Genomic DNA, 22,865 nt, shown 5'->3' with positions numbered 1-22,865 from the left:
TTTAAAGGCAACCATCTGATTGGAGGATGTAGTTAGGGGCGGTACCCAGTCTCAAGAACGAAACACTTAAAGGTCCAGTCTGTAAGATTTAGGTCAAGTTGATCTGTTGGCAGGAATGGAATATAAAATAATCCTTGTGGTGTTTTCACTAGTGTGTATTAATCATATAAATTATACAAATGTGTTTTCTTTACTCTAAAATGGGCCTTTATATTTAAATACCTTATATTTACATCAGGAGCGGGTCCTCTCTACGGAGGCCGCCATGTTTTTTACAGTAGTCCAGACTGGACAAACTAAACACCTTTTGAGTTTTTATGAAAACTGAAGCTACCACAGGTTCTCCTTCATGTTTGGAGGGGGAGGGGGAGGTGAGGGGGTGTTCATTTGCTACATTCAACTTCACCACTAGATGTCACTTAATTCTACGCACTGAACACTTTTTCTTTCTCACGTTCTTTTCCCTTTTCAATATCTGTATGAGTTTTCACACCGTGCAGATTTATCTCTACTCTTTTGCGGCTATTCTAAAAATTGTAAATTATCCACTATAACTGAATTTCCACAGTGTCAATAAAGTTTTATCTTATCTTCCTGGACCGTGCATCATTTTCTTGGATTGGAAAGTCTTTATGATGTCAATGAAAATATTAACCAAAATAGGATTTTGGAGTAATTACAGTACCTGTGAATTAATTGTTTCACAATCTAAAATAGAGGAAAAAACCTATTTCATGTCATTATTAAACAGGCAAACACACAAGCAGATGACACAAATCCTCGTTGGTGGAGGTAAATATAGATGGTTTATGTGAATCATTTTAAAACACTGGTATGTTCCTTTAAGTAGTCTTTATGTTAAATCCCATTACACTTGGTTTAATAGGTCAGCGGCACGATAGCGGCTTTATTTGGCTTTTCACTCGAACAATATCCCACCGATAACGGGACAACTGAGGAATCTGATTTATTCCAAGACCAAAGCGGCCATGGTGAGGTTGATGATTGAGTAAATTCAAGTGTCATACAAGGATTTCTGTAGGACAAAACAACATTTTAAGACCTGTCCTTTCACTTTATTCATGTTGCAGCTCTCAAACAGTGAAGGTTACATCACACAAGGACGCTGAGATTGTGTCTGACACCATTAAACTGCTCTTGTGACAATTCGGAAGAAGGAGGCGTTTTCTCTTTGGAAATGTGCAGGTGCTATGGTTCTGCTCTCTCTATGCCTGCAGCGCCATTTATACTGTATATATTTATATATATACACAATAACAACAATAACTTAATTTACAATATGTACAGGTAATACAGAAAAAGAGAAATCAAAACATGAAAATGCAAACATTCAGGTATGTTCTTCGCAAACACAGAGAGAGAATGACAGATTATCGTGGGAGTGCACAGAGCAAAGGCTTAATCTTCATGATGGTAACATTTAATTTCACTTTGAACAGCAACTCAAGAGCTGGTCGGGAGTCAGGTACTTGCTCAAGGACTCTTCAGCAGAGAGGAAAAGTTCTTGTCCTACAACCTGTTCTCCACCATTGTATAATTCAGCTGCAGCACATATTATCCTTATGGTGCTTTCGACCCCTCGTCATCATTAGGATGGCTGATAGCAACGATTGTAGGGAACAATTAAAAGTGACACATGCATCAGGTTTTAGAAAAGAGGCCACCACTCTCTGCTACCATCTCAAGACACTGTCACAGCATCCTGACTGAACAGAACAGCACGTGTGGAGTCTGTGGATGAGCTGATATACACTCATGAATGTTCACTCACAGAAACGATAAATACACACAGAGGATGCTCTTGGGAGAGTCGCGTCAAAGAAAACATCAGACAAAAGATCTCTGACAAAACACAAAAGGCCACAAATCAAATACACGTCATGTCTATCTAAAGAAATCTTCACTAAGAAAACAAACTTTCCTCTGTTTTCTTCTGCTGCTACACTGGCTTCCCCATCTCTTCTTCAGTCCTCACTGCACAAATGATCAAATATTAACTTATTCCCCCTCTTAGTTAACTCACAACAGACAACAGGACAAAGCACCTCAATGAAAAGAATGTCGTCCTGGAACACATGAGGAACCCTCGATTTGTCATTGGATTCTGATTCGTATGTAAAAAAAAGTGGGATCAAAATCCACCACCCAAGTCAGATGTAGTCAAAATCACATCATTCACATCTTCTTGGAGTGATGTCACTGGTTCTTCATGGAAATCCCACTTAAATACCTCAAACGCCTTCACTTCACTTCACTCATGCACACATGCACATGGAAACGTCTCCTCGAAAGCAACTCAAGTAGAAGTTGACCTTTCCTATTGGCCCACAATTAAGGGAAGTTAGGGGGATATATGAAGGTCAGAATCAGCAGTGCAAAAATAAAACTAGCACTCCGAATAAACTTTTTAGAAAACCAAACACAATCACCACCCACTAGCTACTCTCAAATAAAACACAGCACTATTGATGTAAATCTTTTTTTTTTTTTTTTTCAGTGTAAAGCAAATTTTTTTCTTTCATATGTCCTGAAGAGATCTTCCTAAGGTTTCATAGCTTATACCAACTCTTTGTCAACATTCACACATCTAACACACATCCCCTTCGGACAGTAACGCTCAACTAAAACTGCACTAAAAGTATGGGAGTAGAAATCTCTACATGAGCAAAATCTGTCCAGAAACGTCCACAAACTATTTATCATGTTCCAAGATACAGTACTTTAACAGTGCAAAAACATTTAGACCCCGGATCAGTTGAAAATGATGGTTATCGGGAAAATATTTACTTTGTCACTCTCCTGTCAGCGCTTCATTCAAAGTTGATTATACTTGCACAACTCGAAAACATTAAAAAAAAAAATAATACAGAATCTCGTGAAGAGAAACCTCCAGTTATGTTAATATGATTGTGATCGGTGATGCTAACAGACCAGTTTCAGTCCCTCTTGAATAAAAGCTATAACGTGCGCGCTGCAGTATTTTCTGGGCCCATTTTCTACCTGCAGCTTTATATTCCTAATTGTTTCATTCTGGTTTTTAGCGAGTATAGAATCAATAAAGTGTCAACACAAGTATTTTTTTCCTCCAAACCAGCTTTGTAAATCTAAAATAAAACATAAAGCAAAAACAAAACTACATTATGAAAAAGTCATTTTTGGCAACTCTTTTGTAATAGTACCTGTACGTGCTTCCTTTACATCCCTTCAACTAGTAACTAAATCAAAACAGGAAAGAATAAACTGAGCAAAGCAAACAGAGGAACAAATGTGTGATGAGCATGATTCTGAACGTCCACATGTAGGTGAACAGCAGAAAACTGGCTTCTCCCTCCTGCTACTGATCTTTGTCAAACATCTCATCCGCAGATTTGCTTATTGCAAATTTGAAGCATGTAGCCTATACTTACGTCTTACAGCGCTATGTGTTTATATTTAGTTAAGAGCTGTACGTGGATACTTGGCAATAATTGCTCCTAGATGTGTTTACGCCGAGTGCGAGGAATCACAAAATACCATTCTGAGTGCCATGAGCACAGTCCTCTCACATAGACGCAGACATTCATTTACAGCACAAGTGCTTCATGTCCAGCACTGAGCCAGGTTTAGTGTTGGGGTAAGTCACTGCTGCTCTCCAAACAGAAAAAGCCTTGTAAAGAGCTGGAGGCTTTGGTGAAAAAATAAATTTTGTGGAGACTGAAGTGTTTGGAACTGAGATCCATGTAATGTGGGTGGACATTTAGTTCGCTGGTGATGCGCACCGTGCAGAAGAAGAGTCCGACTCTCAAACACAGAGTCCTGACTGCAAAGCGGTGAGGCGGCGTTCAATGCACTCCTTACCTGCAGATCCAAAGAGAAAGGGAAAATGTCAGTGAGCGGTGCAACATAAGTCACGTCCATAAAGACAACCAGGTTAGTTGTGTTTTGTGAAAGCTGCATTAGCTCTGTGTCACCTGCTCTGACTGAAATATCCACTTTAACATCAGCTCTTATGAAATGAAATAGTTTTTAATACATCATCATAGAAAACGGTGCAGTGATGAATATTTGATGGAAGGTGCCCGGAGCTGAGTGGACATGCCCCTGCTTTGTGTAAGATGAGTCGACAGACACACTTACATTTGCTAACACTGAGGATGTCGTCCCGTTCAGTGAGCAGCAGAGACAAGCCCTCCATCAGCAGCAGAGCTTTGTGGTAGCGCAGGACCGATGCTTCCCCCTGGTGGAACATCTCGTCCAGCGCAGCAGCCTGAACCTGGGACGACAACAGCAGCTTGACTTTAGCCTTGATCAGAATATCATTATAATGTGAATCACCTCAGTTGTTGCTGTGTGTGTGGGGTACGGTTTCTTGAGTAAATATACAAAACAAACATATATATAGGACTTTTAACAATTTATATAGTGGTCTACTTTGCATTTAATTACTTTACAGCCATCATATGATCCTTGAGCAATAATTGGAGAGCACATTCAAGTTGTAACTAGCACTGAGTATTAACTGGATGCTCATAGATACAGCGTCTGAATGACTCCTACTAAGTTTTTCGGAGCTTTACCATCTGCACAGTGTGGCTGAACAGCAGCCGCTCTGCTGTGATGGAGGTGATTTGGTCCATTAGACGGTGCTTCCTGGAAAAAAAGTGCTCCAGACGAGTGCTGAGCGTGCGACAGCACGCCACGCTAGACTTGTACAGCTCGTTCAGCCTCCTCACGACTGTGTGAGGACAGAAAATGAAAACAAATGAATCCAGGGGGCTATGGAGATATTCACTGTGTAACATCTCTCTCTTATATGAGGGGTCATACCTTGTTTGACTGTAGCGGATGGGTAGAGTTTGCCCTGTTTCACTCGCTCCATGGCTGTGTGTAAGGCAGTGGACAAGAGCTCTGCAGTCTTAAGGTAGAGAACCAGCTGTTCTGCATGACTGCGGACACAGACACACACACACAGACACACAGACACACACACACACAGACACACACACACACACACACACACACACACACACACACACACACACACACACACACACACACAAAACACATATTTTAAAATGTAAGATGCGGAACACAATCTCTGCCACCACCTGTCTTTAGCAGCAGATTCGAGACCACTGATCTAAATCTTCCTCTTTCTCTACACTCAAACTCTTCAGTCCACTACTCAGCAGAACAGGAAAGTCTCAGCTGACTGCATTCAGTCACTGTGCTTCTGTTTGCTCTGGTGCAACTCTGCATTCAAAATAAAACATTTCGAGTAGACTCAAGTATCTCTCCCTTCAAAGGGAATTAACAGTATCACTGCCATCTACACAAAGATTCTTGAAGTGGCCTTACCTCCACTCTCGGCTCAGCGAGCTTATCTGATCTGCTACCAGGCTCTGCTGCTGAACGAGGCAGGCATGAGCAACCTCCAGCTGCTCCCCCACCACCGCGACACCACGGGCCCCAGCCACCTCCATCAGGCAACGGGCAAAGTCAAGGGTGAAACGCAGGCTTTGCACCGTGTCCGTGTGCTCCTGCTGCGCTCCGACAGAGGCAGGAAGAACGGCAGACGGAGAGAGAAGGAGAGAGAGACAATTTCATGGTAGAATTAGAAACAGAGGGGAACAGAAGGGGATTATGTAATTCAGTCTGAATGCAAGTTTTAAACAGGATGCAGGCATTTTGACTTGAGCTAAAGGCACCTGAACTACCCCATGCTGTCTATTTTTCTATTTGTCTCCGCCCTCATTGGGGGAAAGCTGAACAACCCCCCAGATTGGTGTAAACAATCATTACTTCACACATATTTAGAATTCACTGAGCCAAAGTGATGACTCTCCAGAGCTGTGAGGGGAAACCTGCTCCTCACCTCCATCAGCGTCTCCTCAGGCAGCTCCGGCGCCTCAAAGGTTACGGGGCCTCCCATGTTGGCTGTGATAGGATCAGTGAAACTGTAGCGAGGACTGGGCGGAGCCTCGAAGCCGTCCAGATAGGTGCCTGTCTGAGGATACCGGCTGGTGAAGGAGCCTGCGGGGCTGACTGATATGAATGAGCCTGCAGGAGTCAGAAAAAGAGAAGGTAGACATAAAATCATTTAACATCAAATGCCATTCATTTTCATTGCTCTTGAATAAACAGGAAAATCAGCATGTAGACTACAGCTAGGCTGCCTGTTATTTCTCAAATGAGTAACTGCATTAAAATGAATGATTAAGCCACTAAGTTAATTTTTATTTTCATAAATACTCTAAGTGACAATTACCAATTGGAAAATTGTGTGTTCGGAAAAGCAGTAATTTAGGTTATTACTCCCTGAGTGGAACTAAATCCCTCCACAGCTTGGCCTCATTTAAATCTTGGGTCAGCTGAAAATCAACCTTGAATGCTTTTCACAATCACTTTGAATTAAGTTTTCACATCGTTGAAATTGAAAACAGCAGCTTCCCATTGCTCCGTGTTGTACGACATGCGGAGCATAATATTAACGTTGCTGCAGATGTGGGGTTTGATTCCCACTTGCTGCAGAGGCAACATTAAAACAAATCATTTGTGTGCATGTGCTACCTGAGTGTTTCCTCTGTCTGGAGGTTTGAGGTGGGGTGCTGCCGCTGGGAGGAGAGCCCACAGTGAAGACCACCTGTGCAGGGCTAATGGATCCAGGTGTAAGGCCTACCCCACCACCTGGGGGCACTAGAGGACAGTTAAGAGGAATGACTAAAAGGTAAAGGTAACATATCATTGATTATCTGAGAGCAATAGTTTATAGAAAAATCTCATGCCACACAAAACCTGGTAAATCAACTCACCTGTTATTTCTATGGCTTTTTCAGAGGTCAGGTTCTCTGCGCTGCCTTGTTCACACACAGGTCCGCCTGGTCCAAACGCAGCCATCAGCAGCATGTCAGACAGACGACCAGCACTCTGAGACCTGCACCGAACAGATGGGGGGGCAACGGAGAATATAGGGAGAAATAAACAAAAAAATTAGACAAACATCCTTGTTAAATATGATTTTTAACTATTTAGCGTTTAAGGTTTTCTAATACCTGCCTTTAAATAAAGACGATCTGCAGGTTCTAATCTCACAGATATTACAAATTAGATTAGAAAAAGAAAACAATTCAAACCAGCAGTGTATGGTTGAAGAAAGATGATATATATTTCCAGCTCCAAATTGTCATTCTACAAGCTCTCCTACGTCTCTTGTATCTGCAGGTGAACAAAAGCAACAACAACAATCTAACCTCCCAAAGGTCCTGGTGTCATCGTTCAGTCTGTGGATGACCGGAGCTTGTTGTCCTGGGTCTCTGGGCTCTGACGGGGCAGTCCTGCTGCACGGAGAGCCGATGACCAAACCCTGCTGTGTGAGGAAGGTCACAAGGTTCGGGGAGCTGGGAGGCTTGGGGAATTCAAATGGAGGGAGGACCTGAGGAGAGAAAGTTGAAATATACCAGAGGTTAGATTCAGCTGCTTCATGTGCTTTTCTTGTGTTGTGCATCTCGACAGAGCTGACTGACCCTCGAGGGGGAGCCGAGGATGGTGGGAAGAGGGCTGCGCTGCATCAGCTCACTCAGTCTGGGGGACGAGTGTAAGGCGCGGAGAGTCATCAGGCCCGACGAGGGGGCGACCACTGGGTCAGAGTGCTGCTTCCTGATCTTCTGCCTGGCGCCACCACTGACGCACTCGGAAAGACAGGGGGCACTGTGGAGCCGCGTACCAAGTCCGGTCCTCTGCGGGTGCTGCTGATAAGTTGGCCGGTGCTCCGCGTGCTGAGGAGCTAATACGGGAAGTGGGACAGAAGGAGGTCAGGATATATACCTATATATATTTATTCTGTCTTTTAGTTCGCAGGTGGTTTTGCAAATTCTTTTTTATGTCAGACCAGCCAAGATAACACAAAATCTACAAAGAGATGGCAGAGACAGAAAAGTCCTGTCTCACTCTCCCACTGTCCTGCTGGCATGCATGTCCCACAGCTGAGGAACTGTGCCAGTGTGGAGCACAGAGCAGACGACAGGGTGTCTGTGTGTGTGGGTGGTTCATTTTCTCAACCAATTACTTTGAAAACTACAAACCAAAATCTTTTAATTCCTCCTTTTATCCAACAAACACTTCTGAACCTGAATATATCTGATTTAGATTGATTTATAATCAGACTCGAGGAGCTTAAAGGATTAATCAATGCAATTGTTCATCAAGAACTCCAGTGGGTTCCCAACTTGCTCATCAGGACACCCAGAGATGTCTCCTAATAAATCTGCAGGGTCAAAAGCTGATTAAAGAGCCATAGAAGAAATACAAGTTGTTAAAATACTTTTTTTCTGAATTTACTGCTTTTATCTTTTTTTGTGAGAGACTGAATTCTTCAAATTAAAGTCTCCAGGATTGAAAACATCCCCCTGCTGAATTACACACCAGAAATCCACAACCCGTATTAAGTGGTCACAAGTAGACACAGGGGATTGGGTATTGCTGAACTAATCAATTGGTGGACTAATTGATTCCGCACCGCTCCATTACAATAGAACCAACAGACCAAACGCTCACTGCAACTCTCTGCAAGTTTTTATTCAATGTGCAGGCCCAGATAAAGTTTGAGGGAAACTGTGACCTGCATCTGTGAGTGTGATTTTAAAAGTGAAAACTACCCTCTGAGCTACCTTGAGGCGAGAGCTGGAAAGTTCTACCACCTCCCAGAGAGAGTCTGCGGCTGGCGGTAACCGGCGCCTGCACGTATGGTGGCGAAGGTCCGGTCCGAGCGAAGCCCAACGAGCTTCCACTGCTGCAGCGCCGCACTGGTGTCGACAACCTGAGGACGTCCAGTTCATCAACATTCATTCAGTTCATCTGCATTTTGCAATAGAGCAACACGTGTGTGTGTGTGTGTGTGTGTGTGGATACAGACCGTGGTGAGCCATCCTGTTTAGTCGAATGGAGATTCTGCTCCATGCGCTGGTAGTTCTGGACCTGAGTGGGGACTGGGATAGGCGGTGATTGACTGTGGTTTCCATAGTTACTTCCCAAGAACTCGCTGGGCCTGCCAGCAAAAGTGAGAGGGACAGAGTGTGCCAAGGGAAACTGTCAGACAAGAGAGGACACAGTGTGTGTGTGTGTGTGTGTGTGTGTGTCTTTATTGTATTCTTTTCTGATCCTAAAAATTCTGCTGAAATTTTCAAAATAATAAAATAATACACAAATACATAGCATATTAATATCACTTCGTTTACATTTAACATCTTTTTGATAATGATCAATATTTATATTTTATATTTTCTTCAGTATAATAGTGTTATTCAACTTTGGTCGACTCATTAGCATAAACTTAATGAATTCGGAGGGTGTCAGGGAATGTCATGTTCTGTCGTGGTCTAGTTTCTCAACCTGCATGACCAGAAATGTAAACTTTCAGGTATGTGTTACCTGACAGGACTTGGAGAGCCGCTGTAGGAGGGCGAGCGTGGTGGTGTTTTGACTTGACTACACAGACCAGCAGAGGCAAGAAGAGAGCTGATTACAAAGTGGAAGACAAACAGGAGACACACCGTGACACAGTCATTAAGGTGCATCGTTCCCACTTTTAATAGAAATCTAATGAATGATGTAATACAGGTGATGTCCGATCGCACTCACCCACTGTTCATCAGGCTGTCCTGCAGCACTTTACTCTCACATGTCAGCTCACCTGCTGGAAAACCACAACAAAAATTTAAAGAGGAATCAAATGTATTATTTTCTTCGTATTGTAAACTCAATGAAATGAATAAGATACATTCCATTGAACATTTAACTGAACTTTGCACGGTGCGTCATGGTACAAAAATCAGGCCCTATGTTTTCAATGACTAGTAATTGCAAACAGAGACAAACAGTGAGACTCCGTCGGGCCTCAGTGATGCACCGAGCTGTGTGGAATCAGTGCTCGTTGCATGAATGCACAAGATTCTCTTTGTTTGTTGTTCACATTGTAGAGAATGTAATTAATATTTTACACATTAATATTGTATAATTTCTATTTCACCCACCAGAACCCTATTCATCAGAAATGTGACGACCCAGCCCACCTGTGGGTAAAACAGCAATCTACGCATCACTACTAAAAGAAAAGAGCTTATGAAACGCTGTAAATGCCACATGAAGCCAGTCTGTATAAGAATATATAGACTCGAACTTCAAATACTTAGATGGAGCTGGAGCAAACGTTGGGACTGTGCACAGCTGTGTTTGACATTTAGGAAGAGATTTCATGAAAGCAGTTTTCTTACTGGTGAAGTGAGCCGGCACCATGACAAAGTCATCCGTGTCACAGGAGGAGGAGTTCTTGCTGCTGCCGCCCCCCCCTGAGGAGTCCTTGAGGAGAAAACCAGTGGCCTCCTGGGTAGGGGAGGCCAGAGCTTTCGCACGCAAATGCTGAACTTCAGCAAGAGACTGCTGCAGGGACGGAGAGATTGAAAAAAGCAGAGAAACAAAGAAGCACAGAGTGAGAGGAGGACAAACAGGCAGTGACTGCACATAAAGAACACAGCTTATAAATACTCAGGTACAGACAGAGAGACGACAGAGAAGCAGGGAAACAATAATAAACACAAACCGGCGGCGAAGCGAGATGAGAGGTGGAGGAGCTGCTACAAGAGCTGGCTGATGCAGAGCTCGGGAAACAGGTCATGGTCACAGTCGGAGTTGCTGTGACAAAAGAATGCACACAACATATTTGTTAGAAAACTCAAGGATACGAAGGTGAGAGAAACTGAACCTAAGCAGAAACTTTGCTTCCAGGTCACGAACCATGACGTGTGTATGTGTTGCTCACAGAAATATACTCAGGTTCATCACTGCATGGGTGTATGATGGAATATGATGGCAGTAGTGTATCAAGAGGATGAAACATTTAATCCTGACATCATTTCAAGATTTTTTATTTCGGACAATGTGTCATGTTTGTTGACTGGTGTTTTATATAATTACGCTGGATGAGAGTGAGAGACAGGTTCATACATGAAGTGTGCAAAAATATAAACAATGCTGAACTTTGTGTTTCATGTGAATCCTCCAAACCAGGTTGTGTTGGGAATCACAATATTTATTCTTACTCACTCTTTTTTATTGACGAGCTCGCCTCCAGGAAAGGATGAGAGAAAAACTCATCTACAACACAAGAGGAAATGTGATAAACAGAAGCTTGTGGGAAGCAGAGTCATTTCTGAGACACAGAATTTATGCAACCATGAGCACAAGATGCACATGTACAAGGATTTCTTGTGCAGACAGAACGCAGACACACACATGCACAGTGTTCTTCTCTGTGGAGGATATTTGATAATCTAACACTTCTGCACTGAATGGAAACGTCACAGGAATATTTCTCACATCTGTTGCCCGGGTAATACAACAGGAACACCATCTACAAATAAATATGCCAACCCATTTATGGCAGAACGTACTATATTCTACATCAGCAGCACACGGTGTTATTCATTTTTACTGTAACACCTCTCATTGTAATGTTCACTCACCAAAGTCCATGCGGTCCTTGTGGTTGCGCTGCAGCAGACCCAGCAGCAGCTGCCTCAGATGACTTGAAGTCTCTCTGGGGATGCTGTGAAAAAATAACACCAGAATTATTGTTTGCTGCTGAGCAGAAGAAAAGAGGATCTCGGGAAAATCTCTAAAGGTCACAAAATACGACAGAAACCCATTGTTATAGATAAGGAAACACGTTTAGCCGCACTGAATTTAATCATTTACTAATATGTATTCACACAGTTTTCGACAGTAAATAAAGTAAAATAATGACTCTTTCCACCTATTTGTGTGGCTGTCAACATTCCTCAGCTCAGGACTCTGACAGGCTTTCATTCAGCATCTGTGATCAAATGAATCTTAAACCTTTGCAGAGCCTGTGCTTTAGAAAGAGGGGGTTGTGGGTGATTTGTTGGCGGCTCATCATCTCCGACAACGTTGTAAAGTAACTGCTGTTCAGCTGTTGGAACAGCCCAGCTGGTGCGTCCTTCACTGGCAGCATCTCTCTAGAAGGTGAGATTTGCCAACCGCACGTCGGGTGTTAGCTTTAAAAATCAGATTTTTATAGTATTATAGTGACGCAAACACATTCTCAAAGATACTGGTTTTGGCTAGAAGTCCACTTTCCATTGTTTAATTCACTCTCAAGACGCATCATAGGAAATGTACGAATTTCTCAATCGAGCAAAAACACAAAACAAGGTTTAGTTCAGTGTTTTCAGGACGTCTTCAAAAATACAATCAAGTTGTCATGTCAGGGTAACTCCTTACTTTGGGCTGAGATTCTTGTTCTTTTCATAAAACAGCCGGAGGTCCTGAGGACTGCTGGCCTACACATGATGGAGGATAGAGAGATGTTTATCATAAAAATGCAAATACTGATGAGCTTTAGTTACGTCACACTTTCTGAGTGCTTCAGAAAATAATTCAATTAAAAGTTCAAACACAGATTAAAGTTTATTGGGAGGAGGGGGAGAGCAGCAAAGATCTGATTGTCAGCCTGTGAATGTACAGACATAGCAGCAGCAGTGTGTCATCCTATAGTCACATGATCTATCATCACTGCGTCGCCCTCGCACAGATTCTGAAAAATGCCTGTTAATGAGGCAGAGAAACAAAGCTCCACAGTCAGCAAGCTTCTGAATTGCTGCTGAGCTGGTTTACATAAGTTCAGATGAGATAAGTTTCCAAGAAGTTTCATCTTTCATCTTGTTCAGCGTTGGACAAGTCACCGGGGACAAACTGCCTGGTTTTCAGGTTCCTGCTCGTCTCTCACATGATCTGAAGAGAGGAGGCAGCCTGTGTGTTTACTTTCAACAAACAGACTGAGGTGACGTCTCTCGACAGCGTTAAAGGAAAAGTCAGGGGGGTTTTGCACACACCATTATTTTTCAACAGCACAAACTGAAGATAATCTGCGATAATGCCCAGAAACAAAACAGCACACAACCAATGCAACTGATGTGTTTACCTGAAAAGGAGCCTTTCCTGTCAGGCACTGAAACACTATGGTCCCTATGCTCCACAGGTCCGCCTTGGCATCATAGTTTTGGGACATAATGACCTCAGGAGCCTGGTGAGGTAAAAACATGAACATTTAATGAGATGATGGAATTTTCATAACTACTGCTGGAGGGGATGCTGCATTACTTTCTGTTGTGCTGGACTGTTTTAGAAATTACCACTGTGAAATTAAAAGAAATAGAACTCTGCTGTTAAATACTAAGAATACTGACAGAAGCTCTAAAAATAAAAATCCCAGAAATGACAAGACATCCTTTATTTTTGAAGTAAAAGTAAAGAAGCCTTCCCAGCTCATAATGGACCCTCTTAACCTTTGCTATCAATAAACACACAGAGGTCATTAAATCTGAATTTGCTCTGGTTTATCATCCAACTGAAACTTTTCACAATGATGACTTTGACTATTTTTCCTGAATATATATAAAAACAACATGTGTTTACCATGTACATGGGAGAACCACAGAGCGTTGCCGCCATCATGTTATTCTGAAGGTACCGGGCGAAGCCGAAGTCCGCTGCAGAGAGACGCAGTGAGGGAGGGGTGGGAGGAAGTGGAGGATAAAGAACAAGAAGAGGCCAAAGATGGATGAGTTAACATTTGGTGCAAGAAGCAAATGCAGCTGAATCTTCTTAAAGACAAGGCTCTGATCCCGAGGACGACAACAAAATGATTAAATAAGAGAAACAAATTGAAAAGACCGCTCTAAAGAAAAACTGCAGATGGCTGCTAAAGTCATTTGTTTTTAAAACTCCTTAAATCCAATCAAACGTCAAGATCCATGAATTATTTGTGAAAATATATAAATACATATATAACAAAACATTCTGGATCCTCCCCTTTGTCTGGATCTGCACCAGAATGTAATGGAGACTTTCTTGACCCGCGTGCAATCCTTCCATCAAGTTTCATGTTAATCTGTTCAGTTGCTTTTATATAATCCCACTGAACAAACAAACAGGGGTAAAACCCTCCTGTGGAGGTAAAAATAGAAAAGACCTTTCCAAAGAAAAACTGCAGATGGCTACGAATTAGAAAAAAGCTCATGATAGTGCTCGGTCGTTTTTGTCTTCTACAGGATCCCAGCTGAAAGCACTGTTTGTTCATAAAACCATAAAATTACTTATTATTCCAGCAGAAAAGCCTGAGATGAATATTATCTTCATATCTTCGTATTTTATTGTGTGATTACTGGTGACGATGAAGCATTAGCACTCTGGACCCACTTGAGTCTTATGGCTTAGTAAAGTACCCGCAGCTCTTTAGTAGAGCTTCACTGCTGTGTAGCTCCGTTTTTATAGGAATCATAATCACACTCCGAAAATATATAAATATATATTCAAAGACAAATATTATCTAACGTACTTAAGCACCAGCATGCTGCCTATTTAAAAAGTAAACAAATCTATTTTAGTAATCCCCTGCTTCACCGTTGATGTGCATGTGTTCATATGTCTACACCTGCATATGTGTAAGTATAATGTGATAAGATTAGCTGAGTTCTCCCCCACACACACACACACACACACACACACACACACACACACACACACACACACACACACACACACACACACACACACACACACACACACACACACACACACACACACACACACACACACACACTCTCTGTACTTGCACATGACACTTAACATCATGGTGATAACCTGCTGTTACACAAACATCGTATTTTTGGGTTCAGTCCACACATACCTCATGAATCTGTGAATTTTCTCTCGGTGGGTATTTTTCCATTGGTGTGCTGTGTCAGAGCAAGACTACGAACACCGCCGGAGGAAAATGTAAAAATTCTCTGTATCATCTAATAAATTTCCTCTAACAAGATAAGTCTTCTAATCTTAGTGGAATCAATTGCCTTGGGAAAAAAATCATTATTAGGTCCTCTTGCAATAAAACTGCTGTTACGAGCTGTACTGTGCTGTGGGGATTTCTATACGGAGCCCCTCGAAATTCAATTAGCTTTTGCTCCTGTAGAGGCTCCTGGTGCTTTCCCATTAAATCCCAATGTACACACACATACCGTCTTCTCACATCAGGGTGTAGAGTGTACAAACATTTTTATTTTTCTTACCCTTTACACATTTTATTTATTTTATTATTTAAATCATCAGATACCACAAAGTTAGGCCGAGCTGTGACACATTTACAATAACATCGAACAGCTGCACTTGTTTCCCTGTTTCTTTGGTGTATATGTCAATTATTGACTGACTCTAGATGATCATTGACCTTTTATCCGTTAAAAGGGAACAACAGATGTTATATACATCTTTATATGCACATCCACATGTCATGAGTACAGACGTCACACCTACCAATCTTGATGCAGGTGTTGTTGGAGTGCGACTTGCGTCCCTGTGGGTACGAGAGCAGGATGTTCTGGGGTTTGAGGTCCCTGTGGATTATTCCCTTGGCCTGCAGGACCCTCATGGCCCCAGCAATTTGCTGCAGGAAAACCCGAATGGTGTCCTCACTCAGCGTGCCTTTAGCTGCAGACGCACAACACAAATATGGGGACATTATACTAGGTATAAACTGTGATTCTCATACATTACAATGTGATATTTAGTGCAGATGTAGCACACGAGGAGGGGGCACAGCAGGCAGGTATGGACTGAGTGAACCGGTTTTCAATTCTCAAATGTATGCAAATCTAATCTGACCAAATCTTCAGCTCACATTGCAGATCACCTCATTTCACTTCTAAACTTATCTGTTAAAACATTTGTATGTGATGACATCGGCCCACTGTGACCTTCAGCTCCTCGTCTGTTTCCCCTCCAATCAGCTCCCTCGTCTCGCAGTGGTGCCACACGAGAGTTCCTCCCTTCTCTTGAATTTCTTTCTGACTCCACCTCGCTTCTCACAGACTTTTAAAAGCCAGATTTAGACTTTAGTTTACTGACCACAGATGGAAGTGAATCCAAAACCACTTGTCAAATGCTCTTTCTTAACCAGAGCAGCGATGACTGTTATTGGAATAGGAGCTTTATTTAGAGTGTGGGTACCTGGCAAGACAACGTTAGCAGGTCAGACAAGTCGAGTGTAGACTATTCTGAGTTAAACTGTAGATTATATGATACTCCCGGTTTGAGGTGTTGTCCTCTGTGCATGTGATGTAAGTCTCACGTACTGTGTGTATGATGAATAAAGACAGACGAACACCAGAGGGACGTTTCTCTGTGAGTTTTATTACACAGTCTGTCAAAGTCTATTTACAGCCTCAGGTATTTGAAGTTCCTGTAGCTGTTTCTGAAGCTTCAAATCTGTTTCTGTCGTCAGGACTGCAGATAAAAAAGCTGCTTCCTGCGGTCGGACTGGAAGCATAAAAAGACAGAGTGGTGATGTGGCTGCCTCTCAGGGTATACTTTACTTTATATACTTTTTAAATTGTTTTGGAAGTGGAAGAGAGCTAAAGCTAGTTGTTTCATGCATTTTTAATCGTATTAAACCACTTCTCCAGTGGTCAAACAACTCTCTGTCATCTGTCTTTTGTCTGCAATGGTAATGGGTAGAATCAGAATTCACTCCCGGTTAAATTACTCTGCAGTATACATTTTTATTGATTTTTATCTGATCCAACCAGACGCTGCACCTGACACAATATAATGTTGTGCATTGGTGCATATATAGCCATGAACCTCTGTGTGGGTTCATATTGTACAAGATGCAACACTGACAAGATAGCGAAGTTTCAGATGTGTTGGTTTTGATCATGTTAGTAACTTCAAACATGAACATGGGAAATTCAGAAAGGCAAACTAGCACCTCACTGAGACTCACTCCGCTCTGGTCTATAAATCATAATAAACAGTGCTGCCATGCCAATTTGGATCTTATAGCTTCTATGCTTCCCTCCCTATAAAAACACTCACAGAGAATAATATCTCAAACCTCCAATGTTCACCTTGTGTGCATGAAAACATTTATGATCTTGGTTTTCACACAGCCACAGACTCCTTGTCATCCAGTAACAAACATGATATTTCACCATCGGTTCAATGTCTTTCTCTACTGAACGTGGATGAATTGTTGCACTTACAGTGTAAGTAGTCCGCAAGGTCACCCCCATTGCAGTACTGGGATTAGAAAGAGAGGGAGAGAAGAAGGGAGGGGAAATGAAAGAGAGAGAGAAGCAGACAGAAAGGAATCACATTAGAAAACACAAGTAATAATGACGCCTGATGTGTAAACACAGATAATACGTTTTTGATGTGGTCTCTGAGGGGAGCAGAGGGATGGAGGAGAAAACTGACGACTGTGTTACAGATTTAAAACCTTGCTCTGATTCTCAGCATTAATGTGAACGAATCTGAGGACGGTTTGGGATATGACAGGTGTGGCTCTGAAAGGCTGCATCACAAGCCATTTTCCTTTTCTAAGAGTTAAACACGAAACAATGAAGATGGTAATAAATCAACCTTAAACACTCTAAATGCATCTGCTGTTTCTTTCAGGTTTTATTTATATCTGTGTCATACTTCTGTATTTTTTATCATCTGCAGCCAATTGAAAACATTGAGTGATATAAAAAAGTACACGTGGCAACATGTAAATATTCTTCAAACAGACACAATATTTACCAAGTGAAAGTCAGTTTCACTCACTGTTTATTTTGCTTTTATAACTTTATAATGTGGAGCCTTGGAAGACTACCACCCCATTGGGGGAGGAGAATACAAAAACTGATAAGTAACAGTGTGAGAGGAACGATCTAAAATGACTGAAACCATCTTTAAGAACAATACTTTGACATTCACTGTGAGTTTTTAGTTTGGTCCATGTCCCTTCCACTAACATGGAGGAAGCAGGATTGAGGAACCTTTACTGCAGCCAGTAATAGTGGCTTCACTTTAAGGAGTCATCATGTCGTCCATCTTTAAGCAGGCTAGAAAAACTCAAACTCCAGTTAGAAGATATGTTAAACAATATAATTCTCTCTTTGGCTCTTGACCATTAAAATGGAATATGGTGAGAGCAAATAAACCTGCAGCAGTTGGACTGCTGACTGACGACCCTTTACCCCCCCTTGATGCCTGAGGACACAGCTAATTATAGCCCAGGCCCTGTCAAAGCTGACAATACAGCTGCTCGGCAAACAAAGACCAACATCACAGCAAGCTTACCTCCATTACCAGGTACACAGAGCTGGCAGTTTCCTAAAGAGAGGAAAGAAAAGAGGGGGGTGTAAACAAACACATGTCAGTGACAGACAAAGCAAGGAGCAGGAGGCTGACCCTGTCCGGGTTAACGAAGCTGGTGGTTTGGAGGAATAAACAATAGCCTTAAGGGGTCGCAGAGAAAAGAAGGATTAAAGAGGGGGATTAGAAAAAGGAGAGTGAAGGGCAGATGCTGGCTACTGGTCTGATAACAAAAATTCTAATTTCGTGAAATGGAATGGTGTTGTGTTATACCTCCTCACAGTTGTGGCCCAAAGCATATATTGATATGTATATTTGTCTTTTGTTATATTACTATTGATGGCGACTATGAGGCGCTAATTATTGATAATCACTAATTAGCTCTATCCCAGACTCAAGATGAGGCCTGTTGTTTGCTGACTCTACTGAGAAGTGTGACAACAACAACACAGAGTTCTACATTCGTGCCGAGCCAAAAACAATTAGGGAATCGGAGCAGTTGGCTCGGCTGACAACGGCATTATCAACACAATGGGCAAATCAGGGAGAGAGCGAGTGAGAGGTGCTCAACTATCCAAAATGTTAACTCGTAAACTCCCACAACGACAAAGACGAAGTGAAAGGGCATGGATTTACAGCACTGAGTTAGAAGCAACTCGTATAACATCTGTTATTTACTTTGTTTTACGATCCTCGCTAACAGAGGATCTGAAAAACAAACAGTGCGGCCTTCCTCTTATCACATGGCAACAGATGACTGACGCTCTGACCTCATCTCTTGTTGGATCCACCAGCCAGAGGCCAGAGTGTCTCTGTTGTTCAGCTGAGTCAGGCCTTCTCCAGTTGGTTGTCTTTTTTGTTTTTATTGCAGATGGACGGCGACCAGGTGTCTGGTTCTCCACGGGCCGTCTCTCTGCACCATGACTTGCAATAAAATACAAAGTTCAATGCACAACAGTGAAACTGTGTCACTTTCGAGGTTGCAACCATTTCCTGGTTCAAAAGGTGCAGTTTCCTCAGTGAGGGTTGCACAGGGACTCTGTTTATAAATGAGTGAAGTGTCTCTCTTAAATAAACATAACGTTATAACCTCCGCTCAGTCGATCCATCTGCTATTTGCTCTTGTCTTTCAAAACCTGTTTTGAAACAGGAACTTGTTGCATGGATAGGTTACACCAGCGCTCGATTACAACTCTGAGAAAATTCAGCACAACCCAAACAGTCAACTCTCTAAAGTACGTCTGAGTCACTTTGTGTGAGACAATCAGGGGACATTTGAAAAGTTTAAGCAAAGTAAAAATGGTCTCTGGTGTCCACTGCTTGTTTTGGTTTCAGTTTCCTCCTGACCTAGTGAGACAGGACTTTCACACTCTCTACTGCTGAGCGACGACAAACCTGTAATCTTAGACAGCAGCTCAGAGCATCGTCCAGAGAAGCGACACTGTGACTGGGCATAAAGATAAGAGACGAGTATTTTGAGGTCGTGCATGAACAAATACATTATTGCAGAGATAGTAAAGAGGAGCTCTTGGGCAAAGCAGTTAAATCCCTATTTTCCCCCAATTCAACAATGTTAGTTAATTAGTCACGACTTTACTGTTCGTTTCTTTGCCCGGTGACTAAGCCCTCTGATTCTGAAGATAAGAATACGTGATGAAACATCAACTTGAATCAATATAATAAATCTCGGAAACCTGCATCATCTGCAGTTGGATTGTGTTTACATTCCTTTCAACACATTAAACAAAGACATTTGTTCGTAGGAAGTTTCTCCATAAGCAGAACCGCCACCGCCTGCAACTGAACCCTGATAAGCACAACCTGCTTGTTACGTGATTTTTGACGAGATGGCAGAGATTACAAAGACAAAAGAGGCACCTGGTGGGTTAAGACAGGTACTTATGTGGAGGCTGTGCTATCAGGAAGGGGTGCCACAGGGCAGCTGGTTACTAAGACACAGGCAACAACATCGCTGTGATTCTGGATTCAGTTTGTTCACTTTTTTGTGTTTGCACCTAATCATGTGATCTGAACCCTAAGCACATGCCTTGTTCCAAGAAAAGAGGAGTAAACACTTGAGCAGAAATGCCTGAGGCAAGCGAAACATAAAGACACTACACTTTCCAGAAAGCCCTCATCGAGAGGAGCGGCAGGGTCACAGCCGTGTAACTGCAGACAGAATGTAAACACGGGGGGGTGGGGGTGATGATGATGACAGACTTCAACCTGACACAAAGTCTGAAGTACTCTGAAACTTTTACAAGGATTCGCTGCAAATGCAAAAACAGAGAGGAAACGTGCTCGAGCAGGATGAAACAGAGAGAAATGCAGAAAGGCCTCATTTACATGAGTCAAAACAAAACTATTTAAGCTGCATGAGACAGAAGTGGGTCACATCTGCCAAACCATCTGCTCGAGTTGAGAAAACTGGGACAATAAAAGGTGCAAGGATTATATGTGTAAACAGACGTACCTGAAAGTCCAGTAATGCCACAATGTTTTCATGTTTCAGTTCCTGCAGGAAGGACAAGAAAAGCCATTGAAGTGCATGTACATGTGAGACTTTAAAAGAGACGTCCAGCAGCCATTTCTTCTCCCACGTTGTTCCTGGGACACTTGAACATTTGCTTTCATGATGAAATCTCCTTGTTCAGGGAGAAAACCACGCTGAGATAATCACTGCTCATATTTCACTTTAACATCTGGCTGCTCTCCAGGGCTGGACGTTAAATTCAAAACAAACAAAATATGGTGCTACCACACAATCAGCCAAATAAAGTAATAAACACTTTATAATACTTGGAACTATCACGGTGAGCTGAGACATCAGTCACGCTGAGGTTTAACACTGCTCGAGGACACACTCTATTGTTTTATTTGGCCCTGGGTACCATTCTCAGTGTCTTAAGCGTTCCTTTTATTGTTTAAGTATTTATTTTATAACAACTTGAAACCAGGGAACTTACCTTGAGTATTTTGATCTCTTTCCCCAACAGGGTCTGGGATTTGGCCAGGTTCTTCTTGTTTATACATTTTACTGCCACCTCCCAGTCGTGTTTCTAGAAGCACACGACACAAGCAAATCTTCATTTTTGTTTGGATTTGACAAAAGCAATGCATGTGTGCGTTGTCTGTGCTTGGTGAATGAAAACCTCATATCCTGGTGATCCATCAAAACAATGGATTCTATCACTTTTAACATAGAATGATATATTAAGTATGGAACTAAAGCACATGTGTGTTGACTAATATTGATTACTGGTCTCTATCTGCTTCTCTCCTTTATGAAATGTGATTCTGGCTGAAATCAGACAGGAGGTCTAGTTATAAAAAGGCCGTTTTGCAGCATGTGACTCTCAAACAATTACTTTAACGCACATTTAACTGTATTAAATTGTGTAAATATTTCAATATGTGTCATCCTCTAATGTAAATGCAATATATCCTCAATGCAAATTTCCAAATGAAGCAACAGAGCAGCTGCAGGCCTGTATTTCCTCTCTCAGAGGGTGTGATACATGATGATATCAGTGTGTAATCATATTAATATGAACTTTACATTCTTTATTTACAAGTGCAGGACATGTTTCTACATGTTATTTGCTGGCCTGCCTCATGCTTCTGGAAACAATACATGTCTGCTGGCCTATATTTACATTTGTTGAACGTGCATCATGTGCATTATAAGCCTGATGAGAAGTACAGACCCGGTCAAGGTGACAATCCTGCATTAAATATACATTTAAAAGGGAGTTTAAGTGTTTTTAGCCTTTAACTCTTTATTTTTCAGAACATCCTGTCTGGGCTGCAGGGCCTCTTAAGGCCGTACAATGAAAACAAACACAACAGATGAGGAAATAAAAGGCGATGCACCATTAACGATGCAAAGAAATCCCGTAAACCTCCTTTAACGTGCTGCAGGTTCACATCTGGGTGTGTTAAAGGATGAACGTTATATTTTGACGGTGGATACTGACCTCTCGGTTTCTTCCTTTAAAGACGACAGCGAATGCGCCATGTCCTATCAAGTCCTTCCGACTGAACTCGAATTTCCCCACAGTCTCCATGTCGAGCCTCAGTCTGACGTCCTCTCTAAGACCAGCAGGAGGAACCGGGAGGCCTCGGGTCAGCTCCTTCCTGCGGGCTGAGGTGTGGGCAGCGGCGGCGGCAGCAGCAGGGATGTTCGGCCCCTCTCTCACTGGCCGTGGGCATCAATCCGTCCTCTCCTCTCATGTTCCCGCACATTACGCGCTGGAGCTGGAGTCCTACCGGGGCCGGGCGCTCGTCTCCATCGGTGACAGCGCAGCCGACGCAGGAGTTAACGAAGTTAAAAAAAAACAAACCAGGACGATGTTTCAGAAAAATGGAGTCTGACGAGAGCTCCGCCGCTGCAGCTGTCTGTGACGCGCCACCTTAACACGGCCGCGGTTTGTTTACATCCAGGAGCTGCGCGTTCCCGCTGCGCGTTCCTGCGGCTCGACGCGTCCGATCCGCGAAACCAGCGCAGGAAGTCCAGTTACACTGAGAACTCACTACGTTCAACCACTAACCGCGGCTGTGAATCCGACCTGTGGCCGCAGCTCAGAGTCACAGCATCGATTCCCCCGAAGACACAGACGGGTGGCCAGCCGCTGACTCACAGCGCATGCGCAGCA

General features: G+C 42.6%; 1 protein-coding gene across 3 annotated transcripts; it reads right to left on the bottom strand.

Annotated features, from left to right (window-relative positions):
• Positions 1-1,033: 1,033 nt before the first annotated feature.
• ulk1b (unc-51 like autophagy activating kinase 1) lies at positions 1,034-22,865 on the bottom strand. 3 transcript variants are annotated; one of them, XM_020082347.2, is made up of 27 exons: positions 22,188-22,865; positions 21,177-21,269; positions 20,684-20,725; positions 18,196-18,228; positions 17,112-17,148; positions 15,385-15,558; positions 13,489-13,562; positions 12,995-13,096; positions 12,295-12,353; positions 11,517-11,599; positions 11,098-11,148; positions 10,595-10,686; positions 10,269-10,434; positions 9,637-9,691; positions 9,427-9,513; positions 8,912-9,043; positions 8,667-8,815; positions 7,524-7,783; positions 7,251-7,432; positions 6,813-6,934; positions 6,571-6,696; positions 5,876-6,060; positions 5,359-5,543; positions 4,828-4,946; positions 4,578-4,735; positions 4,138-4,273; positions 1,034-3,858 (listed from the first exon to the last, which is right to left on the bottom strand). In XM_020082347.2, the coding sequence occupies exons 1-27, from the start codon at positions 22,275-22,277 to the stop codon at positions 3,803-3,805; spliced, it is 3,048 nt and encodes a 1,015-aa protein (XP_019937906.2). In that variant the 5' UTR covers positions 22,278-22,865; the 3' UTR covers positions 1,034-3,802. The 3 variants fall into 3 exon arrangements, with proteins under 3 accessions (XP_019937906.2, XP_019937908.2, XP_019937907.2); XM_020082349.2 differs by having other exon boundaries at positions 9,637-9,688; positions 22,188-22,859; XM_020082348.2 differs by having other exon boundaries at positions 10,269-10,431; positions 22,188-22,859.

Source organism: Paralichthys olivaceus, chromosome 18 (assembly GCF_024713975.1).
Source record: "Paralichthys olivaceus isolate ysfri-2021 chromosome 18, ASM2471397v2, whole genome shotgun sequence".
In the NCBI taxonomy this organism is placed as follows: domain Eukaryota; kingdom Metazoa; phylum Chordata; class Actinopteri; order Pleuronectiformes; family Paralichthyidae; genus Paralichthys; species Paralichthys olivaceus.
This window is presented reverse-complemented; position numbering and strand designations above follow the sequence as displayed.